Consider the following 19,687-nt stretch of genomic DNA (forward strand, 5'->3'; position numbering starts at 1 on the left):
TTCTTCTTTCATCACTTTGAATATATCCTGCCACTCCCTTCTGGCCTGCAAATTTTCTGCTGAAAAGCCAGCTGATAGCCTTATGGGAATTCTCTTGTATGCAACTAGTTGTTTTTCTCTTGCTGCTTTTAAGATTTTCTCTTTCTCTTTAATTTTTCCCCCATTTTAATCATAATGTGTCTTAGTGTGGACCTTTTGGGTTCTTCTTATTTAGAACTCTCTGTGCTTCCTGGAAGTGGATGTCTATGTCCTTACCCAGGTTAGGGAATTTTTCAGCTATTATTTTTTCAGATAAGTTCTCTGCCCCTTTCTCTCTTCTTCTTCTGGGACCCCTATAATGTGAATGTTAGTATGCTTGATGTTGTCTTAGAGGTCTCTTAGCTATCCTCATTTCTTTTTCTTTTTTTCTATTCAGCTTGGGTAATTTCTACTACTTTGTCTTCCAGATTGTTGATCCATTCCTCTGTATCATTGAATCTACTGTTGATTTCTTCTAGTACATTTTTTTATTTCAGCTATTGTGTCCTCTATCCCTGTCTTGTTCTTCCTTTTTTTTTGGCTGTGCCATGTGGCTTGTGGCTTGTGGGATCTTAGTTTCCCGACCAGGGATCAAACCTGGGCCCTGGCAGTGAAAGTGCCGAGTTCTAACCACTGGACCACCAGGGAATTCCCTGTCTTGTTCTTCTTTATATTTTCTAACCCTTTGTGCAAATTTTCTCTGTGTTCATCCATTCTTTGCTGAGCTCAGTGAGCTTCTTTATAGTCATTATCTTGAAACTTTATTGGGTCGATTGCTTATCTCCTCTTCATCTAGTCGTTTTTCTGAGGTTTTTGTCTTGTTTGTTCATTCGGAACATATTCCTCTGTCTCCTCATTTTGCCTAAGTCTCTGTATTTATTTCTATGTATTTGGTAGGTCACTTATGTTTCCTGATCTTGCAGAAGTGGCTTTATGTAAGAGATGTCCTATGGGGTCCAGTAGCATACTCCCCTCTGGTCACCAGAGCTGTATGCTCTAGGGATGCCTCCAGTGTGGGCTGCATGGTCCTTCTGTTGTGGTGGGCCTGACAACTGTAGGTTGCTGGTAGATGGGGCTGGCCCCCAGCCCAGGTGACTGAGAGGTCCTGCCTTGTGTGGCGGCTCTAGGCCTGCTGATGGGCGGGTAAGTCCCTGGTGATAATAGGCTAGAAGGAGAATTCCAAAATGGCGCTTGCCAATGTCCCTGTCCCCAGAGTGAGTCCCAGCTGCCTCCTACCTCTCTGACAGCCTCTCTTAGATCAGTAAGTGGGTGTGACCCAGACTCCTTTCAAACTACTGTCTCTGCACTGGGACTTGGAGTGGTGAGATTTTGTGCATGCCCTTATAAGAGTGGAGTCCCTGTTTCCTATAGACCTCCAGCTCTCCCAAATGTAAGCCCTGCTGGATTTCAAAGCCAGGTATTCTGGGAGCTCATCTTCCTGGTGCAGGTCCCCTGGGCTGGGAAGCCTGATGTGGGACTCAGACCCTTCCCTCCTTGGGGAGGAGTTTGCAACTGTGATATGCCTTCTGCTTGTGGGTCACCAACCTGGAGGATGTAGGTCGTGACTGTATTGCCCCTCTGCCCCTCCTACACATTTCCTTCTTTAAATCTTTAGTTGTGGAAAATCTTTTCTGCTAGTCTTCCGGTTGTTCTCATATAGCTGCTTTGTAAGTAGTTGTGATTTGGTTGCCCACGGGAGGAGGTGAGTTCAGGGCTTTCCTACTTTGCCGTCTTTGCTACACCCCTGTCCTTATTACTCTTAATAAGCTTGGGGTTACTAAGCACATATAATTGATTGTGATAATTTTGAATCATCATTCAATTGAAAACCACATATGCACATTCTTTGACACTACTTTTATAGAGGATGAGTGTGTGTCCTCTTCCTTTGAATCAGAGCTGACCTCAGTGAATCGGTTACAACCAGTAGCATCCAATAAAAATGATGCTTTGTAACGTAGAAGGCCGGGTCAGAAAAGGTCACTCAGCTTCCACCAGAATCTAGTGGGACTCTCACTCTGGGGATGGCAGGGGCCAGGTCATGAGTCTCATTACCCTGAGACCACCATGTTGGAGAGGTCACATGTAGACACTGTAGTTGATAGCCCAACTGACCTTCCAGACAACATACAGCATCAACAGCAGTCACGTTCATGAGTCATCCAGGACATCCAGCCCTGTCAAGGCTTAAAGATGACTCCAGCCCTAGTTGACATCTGGCAATAATCACCCTAAGCAAGAATGGCCAGATGACCCCTCCCTGAATTTCTGAACCACAAAATCCTGAACAAAAGAAAAATGGTTGTTTTGGGTTAATTTGTTACACAGCAATAGTAACCATAACAGCAACCTCTCCCTTTTTCTTGCCTAACTGCATTAGCTGTGTTGGCATTAGCCAAAAATATTAAATAATAGCAATGATATAGGTATGCATGACTTTAATGGAAACACACTTAATTTTTCACTATTATTTAATACATTGGCTATTTATAGTAGGCATTCTGTAGTAACATAGAATTCTAAACACTTTGTAGCTAAGTACCACAAAGTTCTGTAGCTCCAGGTAACTCCCGGGAGCAACTGTCCTCCATGTGGTGATTCAGTGATCCAGGCTGGTGGTGGCTCCCCCATCCTGTGGCTGAACCATCTGGAATACAAGATCTCCTTGACTGATGAGGCAGGGAAAGAAAATTCTGTAGAGTCTCTCACCAGCAATTAAATACTTTGGTTTAGAATTAATATACATCATATTTGCTTAAGCTTGTTTTGTCAGGACTTGTCAAACAACCCACTAATTTCAAGGAGGGCAGGAAGCTGTAACTCTTCCTTTATGCCTGGATAGATGGAGAAGTAGATATGGGTGAATTCTGGTAATGCCTCTGCTATTCATGATTTTATCTTTTTATGCTAACAAAGTATCCTCCAATTACTAGCTCACTGAGACTATTGTATTTAGTCAGAAATTGATGTTAAATTTTGTCAATGCTTTTTCAGTCTTTATTGAGGTGACTATATGTCTTTCTCCTTTTATCTGTAGTCTTCCTAATATTGAACAATTCTTAAATTCCTGGCATATAGGCCACTGAGACATGGTATATAATTTTTGAAAAGCAGATAAGTGTAATACTTAATATTTAGTAAAAATATTTGCATTTATAAATGTGACCGGTCTAGAGGTTTTAGGAATGTGTGTGTGCACTGTTTCAGATTTGGGATCTGTGCTGTTTATTCCCTTTTTTGTCTTGTTCTGAAATAGTACATACAGAATAAGAATTACTTTTTTGTTTGAAAGTTTAATCAAGTTCACTCATCAAAGTATCTGTTCTTGTATCTTTTAGGAAAGAAATAACAACTTCTATATTTTTTTCTCTGATAATTGGTCTACTCAGGTATTCTCTTTCTTTACCAATTTTGGTAATGTTCACACATTTCCAAAATCACCCACTTGACCAATTTTTAAAAATTTACTAGCTAGAGTTATTCATAATATCCTTTCATAATGCTGTATAATTTCCTCATTCACTGTTTTGTCCCTTTCCTATTTCCTAATTTTGAGTATTTGCATTTTACCTTGATTAAAGTTATTAGCAATTTGTTTTGCTGGATACAGCAACAAAAAAAGTTCTTAGTATCAGTTATGAAATCTAGTGTTTTTCTGCATTTGTATTTGTTGTAAAATGTCTTCCTTTTCCTGGCAGGGTCTTGATTTCATAGGCAGGCACCTTCTCTCATTCCTTAAAGTAAACACCTCTGCTTTGAACTCTTGCATCTTTTCATGTGTCTGGTGTTCCTCTTGCATCTTTTCATGTGTCTGGTGTTCTCCTGTTTGCTCATCCTTACAAGGGGAGTTCTGAACTTGCACAGAGTTGGGAGCTTCTGGAGAGCACGGTGGAGGTTACAAGAGGGAAGGAAAGGAAGTTAAGATTTGCTGTTATTTTTTCTGCCAGTTCAGAAATCTGACTGCCTGGGAGGGCGGGGGCTTAGCCAAAGCTGGGGCCCTCAGCACAGGGAGATTCAGCAGCCGTGAAGAGGTTCCTATCTGCATTTAGTGTTGGTTGGAACCCCGCTCTCCCCCATCTTTCCCTGGCACGTTTTGCCCCATTAGGAGGCCGCTGCCTCTGCAGGCTGTGCTGCCACTAGCTGACAGTCAGTGTAGCTGCGGGCTCCTGACTTTGTGGGCACGGATCCCCAGTCCAGATACTCCCCCATCCCACGGGCCAACTACCTACCACTGTGCTATAGTGCTCACAGTAGGGCCCCTGTGGGGCCACTTATGGTCCTTCTTACTGTCTACTGGGCAAGCTGTTTTCAACAAAAATATGAGATGGCAGAACCCCTGTTCCTAAATCTGAGTAGAAAATTAACATCATGTCACATAGGGTGATCCTAGGGCATGAGTATAGCGTCTCCCATATGAATCACTTTACACCAAGTCCGTTTTTGTCCTTGGATCAAAAGCTTAACTGGACAGCTGGCAGCCCTCTCTGTGTGTTGGCAGGGTCCCATCTCAGACTAACAGCTAGAGGATGGAGTACTGTGTGCACAGCTTAAGCCCAGTTTCTCAGTGTTCCCAGAAACGCATAAGCCTGATGCAAAGTTTGATATGGAGGTATGCTTCCAGGGAACCATGAGGTTACGGGGTGTACATCAGAGGAGGGAGGCAGAGGCAGTACAAGGCTGTGTTACAGAGTTCGCTGTTCCTCCAGGGTATGTTTGCTTGTTCTGGGACCATTTGACAAGTGACCTAAAATATAGCTCAGAGCTGCCTTCAGAAGAAAGAAAGGAGGAAACATCTGCCTACAGGCTTCAGTCTCCTATTGGTCAATGGTGGCTCCCCGACATTTCTGGGTGGCACACAGATGAGTGCTCAGGGGGTTCCTGTGGGCATCTCAGAGGACAGCATCAGAAATTATGGGGCAAGAAACAAGAGGTGCAGAGCCTGTCTGAGGGGTGTTCTCACCCTGTGCTGCCCCCGCATGAAACCTGCAGACCTGCTTGGAAATGGTCACCATAGCCACACGTAGGGGGTAAGAGGTGAGGTTGAGAATATTCCAAGCGATACAGTAGGCATCTGCTTTACCTGGTCGTGTAGCATCTGCTTTACCCAATCTTGTACATACTCAACTGACAAGGGGCTCTCTCCTCCCCCTGCCTCACTCTGGAGTGTTCTGAATGGAGGGAAGCATGAAAGCTAAAATCCTCAGCATGCTTTTCTGCAAGTTGCTCCAGGCCATTCACCCTCCCATAGAGGTTTCTTATAATGTCATTTCATCTCCCAGGAGATAGACATGGATGACTGACCAGTTTTCTGAGTGAGTGCAGACCATCTGGAGGGATGAACCGCTTCAGCTCCTCTGAGGCTGCTTTACATCTTCTAGGTGGCAAAACATGATTCATCATCAACCACTGATGATAATTCTCATTTTAGCTCCTTGTGTCTTGTAATCAGAGTTAACTCCTCCCAGACTCGCTCAGTGGCTTGGTGGCCAAGACTCGAGCATTTACTATGTATCTGTAGGTATTTTAGAGGAGAGCAAGGTGAGGTGGAGTAAAGCTGTGATCATAGCCTGGAATGAGGATGGCTTCTTGCCCCTGCCCTGCCCACCCCATAGGGGGATGAATTCACCTTCTGTTGAGGCACATAGAGCTGTCAGGGTCCTCATCATTCAAAAGGAGATGTGAGTCCTCTTCCTGGCTCGGCCGGCTCTTAAACCCTGGTTCCAAATTCAATCAGCAACCGAGACAGCTGCTTTGCTCGTTGTTGTCCGGGATAGAAGTCTCCAGCTCGCAGACACTCAGAGAGGAGACCAGTGTGATGCTCAAGCCGTGTAATACCTAAGATTCTGCAAACCTGCACCTTGCAAAGAACCGTGTGTGGGCCCCTTCATTTTGGTCCTCCAGTAAAGAGATTTCACCGAGTTGTTCTATGGCACGACGCCATCAGCCTTCAGGGAGGGAAATGTGTTGCATTCTGCTAAGGATGTTGTTGGAAGCCATTCTTTATTAAGGGGGTCCATGGAAAAAATAATTTCCAGCCCCTGTAGCAGAAATACTTTTATTTATGCTGAGCAACTGGTTCATTTTTCCCTTTTGGACACTGAGCTGACTGCCTGTGTCCTCCTTCTTGGGTAGACGGGCAGTGCCAAGTTTTTGAAGCTCTTGATCCAGGTGTGTGGCAGATATTTGGGGTATGATTTCAATCTTGGCATCATCTTATCTATCCTGCTTTCACTTTTCTATGTTCTGCTGTCCCCACCTTTTTATAGAATTCGTCATTCTATGTGTGAAAGTAATGTAAATTTTAGAAAATACAGAAAATCATAGAGAACAAAAATTACCTACGTTCCCTAGGATGAGAGATAATCGTTGTTAATAACTGATGTAGTCTTTCATTCATTTATATACTCAATTTATTTTCTCTATCTATGCATCTGTATTTCTCTGTATGTCTCTCTACCCAGCCATATACTCCAGATGTCCTTGAATAATTAGTTCAACTTCCTTCCAAGGCCTAATCCATGGATTGTGAAAACTGAAATCCACCTCAGATCCTGCTGATTTCTGTCGGTTACATTCCTCTGCTCCTCTCTGTCTCCAGATTTTCAGTTTATGGGTGTCATGTCTCTGTGGGTGCCGTATCCCACCTGCACGTCATTGGAGATTTCAGGTTCAGTCCCTTTGCTAGAATTCAGGACAGAGCTACTTAGGCCAAATCCTTGTGGAGTCTAGTTGCATTTTCTAAAGATTAAGTGGTCAGAATTTTTCTAAAATTAACCAAGAGTGGTTTCCTTAACTCTATCTTGCCAGCTTCTTTTGCGTTTCTCCTGGTTCCTTTCTCCTTACCCACCCCTGCCCCAAGCCCTGCCAGAGAAAATCAAATCCCCCTTCTTGCCTATTGCATGGCATGTTGGTGACCTCATGCCATGTCCTCAAGGGTCTGAGGGCTTCTGTGTCCCGGAGTTCTGACCGGAGGCTTGAACCCTTGGAATTAGAGGAAGATCTTAAGCCAAACTGGAGGTCCCCATCAGAGTCCAAGCAAGGTGCTCTGAGATTTGATATGGACCCACACTCCAGGTCTAGCCAGACAGGAGGGCCTGGCCAGGTCTCCAACAGATACGTGAAGAGAATTTTGTCACTCTGGCCCATCTCCAGGGTTGGCACACATGGGATTGGTGTCCCTCACTGTTAATGGGGGACCAAAAGCATACTGCCATGGAAATATGATCATGGCATGCATGGTGTTAAGTGAAAAGAAGTCTGTCTCAGAACTTATATATATATATATATATATATATATATATATATATATAATTTTTTGGAGTGGGGGACACATTTAACTCATAACAGGAGAGAACTGGCATCTTTAAATTATTGAGTGCTTTTCACCCAAAAACGTGGATTTTTCAGTTTCAGAATATATATATATATATATATATATATATATATATATATATATATATATATATATATATACACATACACATATACATATACACACACACACATATATGCCATTTATATAGAAAATTTATGTATATATATATATGTATAGAAAGGTCTGCAATAGCAAAAACTATTAACAAGTACCTTTGAAAGTGGTGACTTTTACCTCATGCCTCAAAAAACTTTACTTTGAATTCTTTCAAGTGAGTATATGCTACTTTTATAATAACTCTTTAAAAGGTATTTCCATTTTGGGAGGGAAATGATACACCCCAAAGTATTTTTATTAGGAGATAAGTGAGATTTTTTTTCCTTCTTTCTAATTTTCTCAATATCAACTATTACATTTGTGGCAAAAGAATAAATATAGCAGGCAGAATAAATGAGATTACCATGACCAAGGACAAAGGGACAAGGATTACTAGCTCTCTGGCCACCGGGTTCCCCTCTTAGGACCTGAGTTGGGAAGCGTGCGTTCTCCAGGCTCTTGGCTTGCCAGGGGTGGATACTACATCTAGGTCTCTTACGTTGGAGAACACTGCCAGGGTTCCTAAGGCTGAACGAGAACAAAGTGAACCAGGGCTCTGGCCCTATGGCTCATGCTTCCAGCTTGTACTTATATCTGGATATGTACAAAAAACTGGGAGGCCAGTCGATTCCAAGGAGTTGGTTCCAGCTGTTTGTTCTGCTTACCTGGAAAGCAGAGAGCATTGCATCATGTGCCTCAGAGTTTGGCAGCCTCATACCCTAGTTTGGGAACTGGTTTATCTCCTTGTCCCCTATCTGTCCCCTTCTAAGAGCATTTGGAAGAGTGCTTGCTTAATTTCAGCGTGCATTACAATCACCTGGGGCACTTGTTAAGCATGCAGGTTCCTGGGACCCATCCTGGACCTACTCAATCAGATTCTGCATGTTTAGAAGCTTCTCAGGTGAACTGATGTGGGTGGTCTGTGGACCATGCTCTGAGATGACAGGTTTAAAGTCTGCATCTGGCACCAGTGGTTTGGTACCTAATCTCAGCATTTATTGCAACATTGAGAAGTGAGGTCTTTGTCAAGAGATGGAGTATCTTCCCCTGACTCTTGATTCTGAGTATGCTGTGCAACCAGCTTTGTCCAATGGGATGTTGCAGACATGACTCAGAACAACTTACGTGATCAGACTTTCTCATGTTCCTGCTATCACCAGGAGAAGCATATGCCTAGGCTAGCTTGCTGGTCCCAGGAGGAGGTTAAGAGACACATGGAACATGGCTGCACCAGCCAAGATGTCCTGGGCAAGCCTGGCCTGGAGCAGAGTCCTTAGCCAACACATGAGTGGACCAGCTGAGATTAGCTGAGCTCAGCCTAGCTCAAGCCCCAGCCGACCACCATGAAAGACTGTTGTTTAAAGTTACTGAATTTGGGGTGGTATGTTACACAGCAATAGCTAGCTGATACATCCAGGCAGTTTGTTAATATGCAGATCCTGAAACTGTGATTCTGTAGGGTCTTAAAAATTTGTCTGTTTAACAAACTTCTGGTGTGATTCTGATGCCAGCACTCTGTGGACCCCACCTGAGAAAAACTCTTGAGACCCCAACCCTTTTACAGGTGCAATATGAAATCATGAAATATCCCTTAATATCTATGAACCTCAACTATTCTCATCTGCAAAGAGGGGATAATTCATATTTCCTGCATCATAGATGTGAAGATTAAATGAACATAAAGAAATCTAGTCAGTAACAGGCTTTTCTTCTCCTCCTCCTTCAACTTGTCTCCACCTCCCCTTACCCAACCTCAGGAAGACACCAGTGAGAATATCTTAGGAAAACATGAATCTCAGGGTCACAGCTTTATTGTATAGATTTTTAACACAGCCATATTACAAACATTGTCAGGGAACATTTACAAGAATAAATAAGATGGACTTGCAGGTGTAAAAAGATTACACTTCACTGTAATGTACAGTCAAAAAATATATCTGATATTCATTGACCTGACATTATTTACCTTCTGCTTTTTGAAGCTAGAATTGGAAAGGAAAAAAAAAAGAAAAAAAAAAAGAAAAAAAGAGAACATTGACAGCACAGTGCTGGCTTTTTTAAAAAGTTGATTTATTTTGTTTTCTCTTCTCATACGTGCTTTATCTATCAAACACCCAAACTGTACAAGTGCAGGCCATTGGGATTCGTGGAGGAGGCTGCTAACAGTGTGGAGACTTTGGTCTCATGCAGTATCATATGCCCAGTGGACGTGAAAATGTCAGTCTCCCTGGAGTTGATGGGAACCCCGTGATGGCCCTTATGGGGCTATGACGGTATCCAGTGGCCAAGGCAATGGTAGAAGCCCCAACTCTTTGCCTTTCATTGGCTGGTGAGATGTAGGGTGGAAAAAGAAGGTAGAAAAGTGCTTTTGAGTCCGATTGCCAATATGGGTTAGCCTGGATTAGCCTGGGCTCGTTCAGGATCTACCTGGCAATGAAATGGATGTACTGGGGATGATTATGATCACACGTCAACTGAGTCACTGTGCTTTTGCTTTTGCAATTTGCTCTAACAGGCTTCGACTGGGGAGGGGAGGGGTAGAATTCACCTCTGGAGTTAATGTGTATGGTAATCAAAACCCCACCCTGGGTCCTACTTGGACCTTTACTGATTCCGGCTGTCACTGATGGCCCTGTTGGCCAGCGGATCGAAATTATGACTGGTCTCATCACAGATCTTGGTGGGCCTGGGTTCTATGGCAAAGCAGCTGCTGTCTCTGGGCTGTTTGGTGATAATCAGCCTGGATGAGCCTTTGATGTGTGGCTAGAGCAGCATCTTGGCCTGCGTGGTGCGGGGGCAGCAGGAGAGTAGGGGCTTCAACCAGCACAAACCAAGCCCAACCTGCTTGGCTTTGTGCTCTGAAGGAAGGAAGGCGTTCAAACAAGGTCCCAGCCCCATAATACTTTATTCATCTAGGGTGGAAGAAACTTAAAGGCCATCTCAGCAAAGCTCTTTCTTCCCTTTAAAGAGATGCCTGGCTCTTGCTGAACAGCTGCTGAGACAGAAAGCTCATCTCTGGCAGACAGCAAGTTCTCTCTTACAGCTATGAAGTTTCACCCATTGGTCCTCGTTCCGCTCATAGGAGTGATCCGGGACTAGCAAACTGTGCTTGAACTTATCTAATGATCTGCAGGCCTGTGGAGGGTACGGGCACTGGTATTCTGCCTGACTCTTCAGAAGTCTGATCTGACCTGGGGTGTCACGCCTTGGCCCTCTGAGCCTCCAGACTGCCCTGGAGGCTTTGGTCCAAAGAACAGCCTACATCATTAATCTTCCATGGGAGAGATAGGTGCACGGTGGGCACTGAGTTTGTTGGACCATCACGAAGGGGGCCCACTGCTTTGTATTCATAAGCCCAAAGGCACAGATGTATGTGTACAGGAACTCAACTTTGCAGTTTGGGCAGGTTGCTTCGTAATCCCTTTCCTCCCCCAAATCTAAGCATCCCACTCATTCCATGGAATTCCATGGCATTCCATCCCACTCAAGGAACCATAAAGTATAATAATTACCCTGAGCTCCAGGCTTTCATACCAATACCTTCCTGACCAACACTCTAAGGACCGCAGACTCTCATTCTCTGAACATTTCAACCAGGGATCAGGGTCCAAATCCCACTGCTCAGAGCAGCTCTCAGACACCTACGGAAGCTCCGTGGTAACCCTGCCCCAGCAGCTTTACCCTATAGTATGCCCATGCTGAGTCCTACATCTTTGTGTCAACGGCAGTGACTAGCCCAACCTCTTAGATAACTAGGATGCTAAGCCTGGGGTCTACCATTATGGGTGCTGACACCGCCTCTCGGGGACCTAACATCCTTGGGTGGATTTGAGGGGGTGAATATGGCCTCTCTGACCTTTTTCCGCCTCTTCTGGAGGCAGGCAGGAGGGATGCAAGAGATGGTCTTGGTACCTACAAGAGTGTTGTACAGCCAGCCAGTGTGACGCAAAAGTCTATGTCTGGTTACCAGTAAACCAGAAGAGAGTCTGTTCATGTGCATAAGTATGGCTTAGACATCTCTCTGTGCTTCTGAGGATCATACCCATGACTCTGAAAAACTGGATCCTCCTCCAGTCTCTGCCACTGACTTCTCTCCTTGCTGTTCAGACAGCGTATGACCTCAAAGGCCGATCCTGGATAGATGGAAGCCAAGGCCTTGCATTTTATCACTGCTAGGCATGTCTCTGTTGAAAACCTCCAACAAGGAACCCTTGCATGGGGATACAGGAACAAGGCTGAGTCTCAGCTGGTTCCCTCTATGCTGGATTCACATTACTTATTTCCCTGTTTTATTTGGCTGTGATTTGGAGCTGGCATCGTGGGCTGAGAAGGAGCTCAGACTAGTTAGATGACGGGGAAGGCAAGTCAGGGCTTGGTGATGCACGGCCACCACGTGACTCATGTCTCGTCTTCTGCCCTGCAGCTTGGGTTGACCACCTGTCCCCCGGGATCCTGGCCGAGCACAATGTGTTGGCCGTATGGTTTAGAATTAGCATCGTGGTCATCTCACCGGCAGGCTCACCCACGTTTTCCATGGCATTACTCCTGACTCAACTTGGCGCTGATGGCCTCTCTGTCCAGCCCAGGAGAGGCCGGATGCAGGCTAAGTGAAGGGGGGTTTCTTCACCCCCTGTGAGGTACAGGGGAGCGTCCCTCTCCTTCAGTGTCCCTGGATCTGGGCTGGGCAGTTACTCCTGCAAAGATGACATGACGAGCATCTGTTGGCTCCTCCGTGGGCCTCACTTCTGTCTGCAGCATCCTTGCTAGACTGAACACCTCTATGCACACAACAGGGATTCACACCACAACTGTGTGGATCGCAGTGAGGACACACACCAGGGATTCACACCAGAACTGAGGAAATGTGGATCACGGTGAGGCTACACATCAGGACCTAGCTTACCAACAGGGAACCAATGGTGGATAAACATGATTGGTCAGAGGGAAAGATTATCATCTCTTCTCCAAGATACTGAGACACATTCTAAAGCAACACCTTTGTTCCAAGTGGTTCTGGCCAGTCCCTCTCCATCCCCCATCCTACTGTGTCACAGAAGTGACCACTTTGCCCCGTAGACCATATGCAACCTTGGTTCTGAGGAGTCCTCTCGGGTCCTAACTTCTTGGCTTTGCCTTCCTGTTTTCCTACCCAAAGCTCTCCAAACCTACTTACCCCTTCTGCCTGGCCGAGGCTCCTCTTTCTGCATCTTTTCCCACTAATTGGTTGGTTGGCTGGCCCAACATTCTACAGCCAAGAAGTGGCTGGGCTGGATTAGAACCAAAGACTGAGTCCTTCCTGTCACAACCCCATGTCTCACCAAGGGATGGACTGCGCCATAGTAAACTGAGCTTCCTGATGGCAGCCCCCCCAGGGCCCTGCATGTTGTAGGAACCCAGTGAGTGTGTGGGGTAAAGGGGCGCGGCTTCCAGCCCCAGCCCGTCATGTGAAGTGTGTCCTCGGATTGGCCCACGTTAGCAACCATGTGACTCTACCTAGACTAAGGGCACCGCCTTTTAGAGGCCCCAGCATTCAGGAATCTGCTGAGTGAGGCTGTGTTCATCACCTCCTTTCCCTTTAGGGTTTTATGCGCTCAGCCGTCGCCACTCCAGATGGGCATGTCCTTGTAATTCTAGTAGGTTTCAATGGCTTTTTTCCAGTATCCAACTTAAGAAGACTTGAGTTGAGATCAACCCATGAACAGTGAGGTCAGGGTACCCGCATACCATAGGATCTGCTAAGGGGAAGGTGGGCTGCACTTGAGTCTAGAGTTGGCCTCAGGAGGAAGCAGCATGGCCAGGCATTGTGCCTCTTAGACTGGGCTGTAATTCCCTAGGGTCCATCCTAGTGAGTTGAAGGGATCAAAGCCACATGAGGGATCAGAGCGCACGTGGTTAAAAAAATATTTATGCACTCCTATGAAAACAAATCAGGCTAAATTAGAGAAGAATGCAAATATTATGTGAATTGCTAGACATGAAACTGAAGGAATTTTAAGCTTACCATTGTCTGCTTTGGGCTTTACGAGATCCATTGGGCCTGTTTCACTCTAGTCTTTGCTGTTACCGGTAGCCCCCCATGGGAAAATCTGAGACATGGGAAAATACTGTCTTTGAAGTCAAAAGAACCGGTTTAAATCCCGGCTCCCTCCTGTACTAGCTGTGGTGGAACTGTGGGCAAACGATTTCACCCCTCTGAACCTCAGTCTCCTCATCTGTAAAATGGGGACAATTAGAAGCACTTCTTAGGAATGCTGGAAGAATTCGGTGAGCTCACATTTACAGCCTCCAGCACAGGGTCTGCTGGTTGCACGGGAAGGCTGACATCTGGCAGGCAGGCCACTGCCCGGGCTACATCCAAAGAGACAGTGTAAAGGCAAGCTGATCCCTTCTGCTCCCACAAAGGCAGGCATGCTGTAGCCATCTAGAGGCTCAGAGCCCCCTGGCCCCAGGACCTTCGTACCAGAAAGGAGGAGAGGACAACGTGTTAGGATGCAGCTAGGATACATCCCGAAGATGTCTCGGCCAGACATGCAGTCAGGTGGGGACAGCGCCTGGCTGCTGCTTCTTAATTCCTTGCATCTTCTCCAAACAGGGTCCACATCTAGGAGGTGAGAGCCATGAGGCTTTGTGCTAAGTGAGGGGACTCTCTTGGGCAGCCCAGAGACAGGAGGCTGGCCCCTGCCATGGAGACCCAGAGACCAGGAGTTCCACTTCCCTCTGCGTCGTGAACGGTGAGCCTGCCCTGTAAGTGTAGTGTACCCCGGGGGAGGTGCTGTTTGCCCAGGAGCTTTCCTGGGGGAGGGATCAAGTCCCAGTTCCCGGGCACCGGCGCCCCGTCTCATCCACGTCCTGCCACATTCTTGCCACGTGGGATCTTGGGGAAAGCATCCCCATCCGCGAGCCTCAGTGTCTTCCAGTGTAAACTGGCCGAAGACTGTTCACTGCCCTGCATCCTCTGGAGGATGGTTGGGTTGCGAGGAAACGACGGGGGCCGGGGGTGCTGAGCTGGGGGAACCATCACTGGCCCTTGTTGGGTTACCCAGCACGGCCCGAGTTTTCATTCTAAATTCCTTCTCCCCAAAGTCACATTCTAAATTCCTACCATCTGAAATGATAGAAGCCACTGTCATTTTCATCTGCCAGCTATTTTGCCCCCTCCTGAGCAGAGTAAATCCTAGGGTTTCTTTGTGTTTGTTAGAGAGCACACCCCTCTCCCAGCCCCCATTCTGTACGGACGAGCCCAGATCTGAGAGAGGAGCATATGGCTGGCTGATCTGCTATGTCACAGGCTCCTTGAAGGCCGAGACTAGAGCCAGGGGAGGCCAGCAGGGGGCCAGGGCCTGGGGACCAGGGAAAGGGGCCGTGAAAGGGGAAGAGCAAGTTGGTGGTGGGGCTCCTCTGCCTGCCTTTGCTTTGAGATGCTTCCTTTTGAACCTCCAGAGTGACAGCCCTTCCTTGATGGAGTCTGGTGTCCCTGGACTTGCAGACAGTTCCAGAGCCCATGCCGACGGGAACAGCTTCTGTGGGCTCCTTCCATGTCCCGTCCTCATGGGCCCAGGGGTCTGGCTTGGTCACCCTGCTTCGTGGCAGAGCAGAGACCCTGAGTTTCTCACAGAAGCTGCGTCTCCTGATCCAGCAACAAAATAATGAGCAGACAGACAAATAGATGCGATATGAAAAAGTGTACGCTTAAGGGACCATTTTCACAGTGTCTGATGAAAGGAAAGAGGCAGCCCCGCTGGCCCCAGAGGGAGCCTCCTCTAGCACTGAGCTGAGCGCATCACTCAAAGCTCCACTGCGTCCTTCTTGCCCACAGGGGCCAAGTCTGCCCTGCTGGTGGAGCATTTGCCCCCTGACCCTGGCTGACCTCCTGCCATCTCCCCCCCCCCCCACCCCCGCCAGGGATTTTGCACACACCTCTTTGTCTTTGCAGACGCTGATCCCTTGGCCTGAGTTTCCTTTTCTTCCTTTTTCTACCCAGTGGAATGGATGTCACCTCCTCTAGAAAGCTCTACGCTGAATCTCTCTTGCTGTGAGGCTCCTGTAACACTTGTAAGCTGCGCTGTGGTTCAGTTTTCCCAGGATACAGTAAGTTCTTTAGGGAGAACACTGTGCCTTATTGAATTCTATGCTTCTCAGGGCCGCTCTGGGGCTAGACCAGCCTTCAAGATGAAGCTCCCTGGATCCCAGGCGCCCCCCACCCCCCGGGGGGCTGCCAGGTACTGTACCAAAGCACCAGCTAGAGACCAAGGTAGAGTGTCCCTGGCTGCGCAGAACTCACAGCCTGAGGGCACAGGGAGTTGTTTTCACTGGCTAAGAAAGGAGATGGGACTAGCTTTCCTGGGGAGCCGGGAATGAGTTGCTAAAATATATCTGAAATTCTGAGCTTCGCAGAAAAATTGGCGTTGCAAAGAAAGAATTAAATTCCCATTTGTGGAGTTCTCTGCTCAGAAATTTCTGCCCTTGTTGTCCCTCCATATAATAATTGCTTGGCTGAGAAAGGATGAAGAACACATTACAAATAAGTCTCATCACTATTATCTGCCTTTTGGAAACCAGAATATCATGACTGAGGAAGAAGCCTCCAGTGTCTTCGGTTGTGAAATAAGGATGATGACAGGTGAATAGCTCTCTCAGGGAGGGCGGGGGTGGGTTCTAAGAACTTGCCAAGCCTGGCATATAATAGATACTTAGCCAATGCTGGCCCCCCTGTCACTGACTGACCCATACTTTGGGCAAGAGTCTATAGATTCCCCAGGTCTGATCCCCTTGTCCTATTTTAAACCAAAAAGTATAGCTGGGTCCACGATGACATTTTCTGAGATGGCAGCTGAGTTTCTCTGGGAAGGTGTTCAGATGTGGAGATCCGAGGTTATGCTGGTTGTCTATCCGCCCCAAAGGCCAAAAGGGGCTGTCTTGAGACTAGCCCTTCAGACTCTCTCTCCCTTGCTCAGTGGCTGTGCTGTCCCTGGCTGGGACCTCTTGAGGACATTGCCAGGAGAGAGAACAGGCCCCAGAGATTTGTCTTACAGCTACGCAACCAAACGTCCCTCCCCACCTCTTTTTGATATAAGAGACTAAGAAAGATTTTACACCCTCCAAAAGGAAGTTCCTTTTCATGTGCACTTCGGGAAATCATCAAATCCTCACTTGTTCATCCCTCCCAAGGAGCCACCGCCCAAGACGCACGGGGTCAGCCTGAGCCGTGGCCCCGGGAGGCAGTCCCGCCCCACCCCACTGACCACGAAAACGCAAAGCAGCCCTTTGTCCAGGACTGCCGCGGGCACAGCGGACTGGCCAGTGAGTGACTGACAGAAGGTCAAGGACTGGGCTGGGGGACGAGTACACAGTGGTGGTGGGCCAAGCCCCATGCAGGTTAGTTGGGAGGATGGGGGCCTCTGCTGTGGTCTCGGGAGCATCCTGAAGTCCCAGTGATCCAGAGGTCCCTGAAGGAGACGGCAGCAGAGCAGTGACCCCCCCAAGAGCCCGGTCATATTCACGACCACGTGGAGGAGGAAAGCACACATCCCCCCACTGCCCAGGGGACGCAGGGCCAGAGGAAGTGCTGCCAGGCCTGTCACTCCCCTGTACCCACACAGTCAGCTTGCCTCGAGATTCACAAACCTGAAAAGAGCAAAAGCAAGAGGTCTGGGCGCTGAAAAATTCGGGCCCTGCTGTACAGGTGCACTTCTGTATGGGCCCGTGCCTGAGGCTAGAAAAGAAGCCTGGGCCTTTCAGGGCGGCGTCCTCCACAGCAACTGGAGACGACTCCGAAGGTACAGAGCCCACCGTGGACCACAGGACCACCAGTCTTCTCCTTGGAGTTGGGCAGGGTGCCACCGCTTAGCCCCTGAGCCCAGTCGCTGCCATTCACAGAAAAGGGGGCTTGGCTGCAGCAGCCTCTGGACTCTGGCAGGTTCTCCATGCCATTGGGCTAAAAGGAGCTTAAATATTCCAGTGCCACCTCGTATACAAATTTATACTGTTCCTGAGAAGAGGAGAGGCAGAGAGAGAGAAGAGAAGATGAAAAGGAAAAGGGAAAATGCATTTAGTTTAGAGAAACAGATTATGGCGGAAACATAATCTCTGTCTATACTAACAGTCAATTCAAAATTGTCCATGCAGATTCAGATTCAACAGATCTGGAGTGGGGCTCAAGAGTCTGCATTTCGGGCTTCCCTGGTGGCGCAGTGGTTGGGAGTCCGCCTGCCGATGCAGGGGACGCGGGTTCGCGCCCCGGTCCGGGAAGATCCCACACGCCGCGGAGCGGCTGGGCCCGTGAGCCATGGCCGCTGGGCCTGCGCGTCCGGAGCCTGTGCTCCGCAACGGGAGAGGCCACAGCAGTGAGAGGCCCGCGTACCGCAAGAAAAAAAGAGTCTGCATTTCTACCAGGCTCCCGTGTGACACTACTGCTGCTGCTGCTGCTGGTCTGTGGACCAGACTTGGAGTAGGCCCTCACTTTGGGTAAGACCACACTTAGCACAGACTTGAAGACTCATTAAAGTTCCCTGTGTATGGTATGTCTCCATCTCTGCACCAGGTCTTTCTTAACATCTGGAGCTCTGCCCCCAGTCTCTTCCTATCCCTTGCTTCACAGTGTCCTAGCCCGATGCTTTATATGATAAAGATGAGCATAAATTAACTAGAATGGGACTGGACTGAGTTAAAAACATAATTCACATGCTACTAATCCAGAATCCCTTCCCCTAAGCCAGAATCAGTGATTCCTTCCCACGGAGTGGAAAGAGAGTAAAACAACGTAGCGAGTGCCAAGATGAATATCTGGACTCTCTGCCGAAGAGAAGTCGGTGAGGCTGGAGGGACGAAGCAGGTAACTGTGTGTGCAAAGGGCAGTGACTGCAGGTGCTCAAGAAGCATCCGGCTGTTGAGTGTTTTTACTCTTTGATGCTATTTTCTTCAGGTCAAGGGAACTACGGTCAGCCCCTGGCTACTGGAGAACAGTTCTCGGGACACTCACCAGGGTCTCCACCATGTTGGACTTGTTGTTACGTAATGTTTTCACGATGTGGAACACATCGATGATGTTTTGCTGCTGGATCATCTCACACACGCTGCAGACAGCACAGAAGGTTCCGCTGCGGCCTCCCCCATTTCTAAACACACAGCAAAAAGGTGAGCAAGACTCCTGGGTACCCCTCAGGCACCTGCCGAGCCTAAGGCCGTGTCGGCAGTAGTGGAGGGTGACTGCCCTGGCAAATGCAAGGTAAGGCAGTGGTGAAAGTCTTAGCCTGAGCCATGAGTTATGGTTGGAGTCCCATCTGTGCCGTGAACCTGCTTTGACCTTGGGCAAGTCACTTCCTGTGTCTGAGCCTCAGGTTCTTCATTTGATAACCTTTGAAAGCTCACTTAGCTTGATGTTTCCTTGGTTCTAGCATGTGACTGTCAGCCACGGCACACTGACCCAAACCCCCAGGACAGACGGAGTGTCTTTGTCCGTGTGGTGCCTGCATCCTTGTCCAAGAGGATGCTCTGGGTCCACCTACACATCCAGTGAAGACAGCGGAAGGTTGCGTGTGTTTTTATTCGTAGTTCCTTCCGTCCGCTGAGGACGGGAGTATCAGAGACACCTCTGTTAGCTGGGGTCAGCCAGCCTAGGTTTTGGGTGGGGCTGGGACGGGTCTCAGATGCTGAATCCCGAAAAGACGCATCTCTATTTATACACCCTGGTTTAAGCAAGACCCTACTGACCTGGAAAACAGGGAGAGGGGGCTCTTGGCAGGGTCATCCCTCTGTCACACTTTCTTTCTGATGCTCCATAGGTCATCTTCACAGAAACCCCCCTCCAACTCTTTACAGAAAATCTCTTTAGGAATCTGCCAGATTTGGAACTCCTGGGCGTACTGCCAAGAGCAACTAATGATGTCATGTAATGGTCTGTGTCTAGAGAACATCTGCCTGGAACCTAAGTCACTGAGTCTACCTCCCAGATGTTTTATCCACAGGACACCCAACGACCAGATGTTTCAAGTACAGACAGTTGCCCTCCATTCACTGGCCAGTGCCTGCACTTCAGTGTCTGTTTTGGTGTCTCTGCCCTCCAAGGATGCCAAAGTCTCTGTTGACAGAAGGACACCCCTGTGCTTTCCTACAGCTCAAACTGCTGGTCACCTCGGCAAGGGAAGACACGAATAAAAGGTACTCCTGCAAGAAAGCAGGCTAAAAATCGCACGGGAAAGA

The 19,687-nt window shown here is 47.8% G+C and overlaps 1 protein-coding gene across 1 annotated transcript in view; it reads right to left on the reverse strand.

Moving 5' to 3' along the window:
• Nucleotides 1–17,423: 17,423 nt before the first annotated feature.
• The window catches only part of PTPRT (protein tyrosine phosphatase receptor type T), an 804,737-nt gene continuing 802,473 nt past the window's right edge, over nucleotides 17,424–19,687 (reverse strand). The window contains exons 31-32 of the mRNA XM_007464800.1: nucleotides 18,468–18,603; nucleotides 17,424–17,477 (exon numbers count right to left, since the gene is read on the reverse strand). Of these exons, the coding sequence (XP_007464862.1) occupies nucleotides 17,424–17,477; nucleotides 18,468–18,603 (190 nt within the window). The remainder of the gene's footprint in view (nucleotides 17,478–18,467; nucleotides 18,604–19,687) is intronic.

Source organism: Lipotes vexillifer, unplaced genomic scaffold (assembly GCF_000442215.2).
Source record: "Lipotes vexillifer unplaced genomic scaffold, Lipotes_vexillifer_v1.1 scaffold53, whole genome shotgun sequence".
Lineage (NCBI taxonomy): Eukaryota > Metazoa > Chordata > Mammalia > Artiodactyla > Lipotidae > Lipotes > Lipotes vexillifer.